Source organism: Aptenodytes forsteri, unplaced genomic scaffold, assembly GCF_000699145.1.
Source record: "Aptenodytes forsteri isolate BGI_AS27 unplaced genomic scaffold, ASM69914v1 Scaffold181, whole genome shotgun sequence".
In the NCBI taxonomy this organism is placed as follows: Eukaryota; Metazoa; Chordata; class Aves; order Sphenisciformes; family Spheniscidae; genus Aptenodytes; species Aptenodytes forsteri.
In genome coordinates, this window is record NW_008795702.1 from 4,552,575 (window position 1) to 4,554,865 (window position 2,291).

The 2,291-nt window shown below is 42.0% G+C and overlaps 1 protein-coding gene across 3 annotated transcripts in view; it reads left to right on the forward strand.

Annotated features, from left to right (window-relative positions):
- The window catches only part of EXTL2 (exostosin like glycosyltransferase 2), a 9,233-nt gene continuing 6,942 nt past the window's right edge, over positions 1-2,291 (forward strand). For 2 of the 3 annotated variants that reach the window (XR_657773.1, XM_009283206.1), the window contains exons 1-2: positions 1-11; positions 1,661-1,731. Coding sequence is in view for 2 of the 3 variants with exons in the window: in XM_009283206.1 (XP_009281481.1) it covers positions 1,727-1,731 (5 nt within the window). In the remaining variant the exon portion in view is untranslated. Of the gene's footprint in view, positions 12-1,117; positions 1,201-1,660; positions 1,732-2,291 lie in introns of those variants that run through there. The other variant, XM_019473109.1, reaches the window with a different exon arrangement.

Below are 2,291 nucleotides of genomic sequence, written 5' to 3' on the forward strand. Positions count from 1 at the left end.
CCCGCGTGAACGTGAGCGAACCCGTGCGGGAGGGGGCGGCCGGGCTGGGCGGCGCGCGGGGAAGCTCTTCGCCTCTATGCGCGGCTGCACGTAGTTATTACGAAATGCCATTATGAGGTGCTGCGCGCGAAGAGAGCGGAATCCGTTCCAGAAACCTTTTTCTTGGAACGAGGATTGAATTTTTCGTATTTTGACGTAGGGTTTTTATTTTCGTCAATTTTGTTTTGAAGAGGTGTTCTCTACAGGGGGTACTGTAAGAATTTTTTAAGGTCAATCTTGCATTTCAATTCCATAACTTAATTGGCAAAACTGATCGGCACTTTCTTACTGGAAAGTGCCATGATGCTAATTCTAAAGATTTTGTGTAGACATTTATTTTAATTAGAGAATATGTAATAATGTCAATCCTTACTTATCATTACGGCCTATTGTATGCAATTGAGTAAACGTAGGAATGTACGGCAAGCCGGGAAGTCTCATTACCACAGTAAACAACATTTATACTTTCATCTTAAATATGCTTTTAAATTTTAACTAATGAATCGTTACAGCGGTATTGGTAAGTATTGTTGTGTCTAGCTTGCAACTGGGGAAGGAGGATCCAAGGTTCACCTTTTTAAAAGCACATATGACCAAGATACGGTGGTCCTAAGAAATGCCGGGTAGCTACTGCTGCCAGTCAGTTTCAGAAGTCAGGCGTGATTGTTTACATCTATAAAATGAAGCAACCAAAACAAGTGATTAACTTCTGGAAATAGTTTCAATGACCTCTCCAGCCTCACAAAATAAGTCAGTGGTAAAACTGGAACTCAAATTTGGGAAGACTTGTATGTGTGGACATACTCAAATTGGCAATTCTGTACTTTTAAGAAGTAAGTTCATACAACCTAAACAAATTACTCTTACAAAATTTCACATAGGCTCAATTATTAAATACAAGTTCTTGCTCTCTAAACTTTTACAGTACCATTCCTAAGTCAAAAATAAAAAATCCCTTTCTTTGTTCAACTAGTTTTAAAAGAACAAAAATCCCTCCAACAACCTAGGAGCCTTGACGGACACAGGTTTCTTAGGTTGCAGTCCTGCATCTTGCGCATCCTTCCTTTTTGTGCTTACGCTCCTATTTGCCTTCCCTTCTGCCGAGCTGCCAAACCAGATGGGAAGAACAAAATGCGGTGTCTTAAACCTCTAACACAACTGGTAAGCTTAGTGGAAGGAGAGTGTGAAGGGGATGGGCCAGAAGAGAAAATAACTTGATTGGGACTACTTACCTGACTGTGGTAGCCAAATATATATTTTAGTGGTGCCTGGTGAACAAAGCAACAGACTGTGATGTTCTGGAGACCTGCTTCTGTCTCTGTAATTGACCCTAAGGACAGAACGCATAGACATTGCATTGGTACAAAGCAACAGTTTTACAAGCAGAGACGTATGCTGTGGGTTTCTTTCTAACCAACTGGTGTAGTAACTTCTTTCTGGAGTGTTCTTTGGAAGGCAGAGACAATTATTCAACTGAGCAATAGGAAGAGGGATTGGTTAATTGCCAAGAATGCGTACATCAATCGGTAATTGCGAGGAACGTTTACTTGTAAAAGAATGCTGGGTAGCATGTGGGATAACTGTTGATCTTCAGTTATAGAGTCCCTTTAATTTCCAACAGATTCAAAGATCGCAAACAACTGTCCTGTAAAAACAAGGGGGGGAAAAACAATCCTGCTTGGCAACAATGAGGTAAGTTGAGAGGTTTTTTAGACTAAAATAATTTACATTCGTATTTTCAAGCATGATATATATACTGTGGAAAAAAATGATCAAAACTTCTGTGAAAAAACACATGGATACTCTCTCAAAATTTGTAATTGATGGGGCTGTCCTGGATCACTTAATTTGATCAGAATTCCCTGCTGAAAGCCTAGAAACTACTTCTGGAGTAACATGAGTAATATGTATAGATGAGTAACTGTTTAGTAGTATCTATTCTCCTAGAGAAGCTGGCGGCTCACGGCTTAGACAGGTGTACTCTGTGCTGGGTAAAAAACTGGCTGGACGGCCGGGCCCAGAGAGTTGTGGTGAATGGAGTTAAATGCAGTTGGCGGCCGGTCACGAGTGGTGTTCCCCAGGGCTCAGTTTTGGGGCCGGTCTTGTTCAATATCTTGATCAATGATCTGGATGAGGGGATCGAGTGCACCCTCAGTAAGTTTGCAGACGACACCAAGTTGGGCGGGAGTGTTGATCTGCTCGAGGGTAGGAAGGCTCTGCAGAGGGACCTGGACAGGCTGCATCGATGGGCC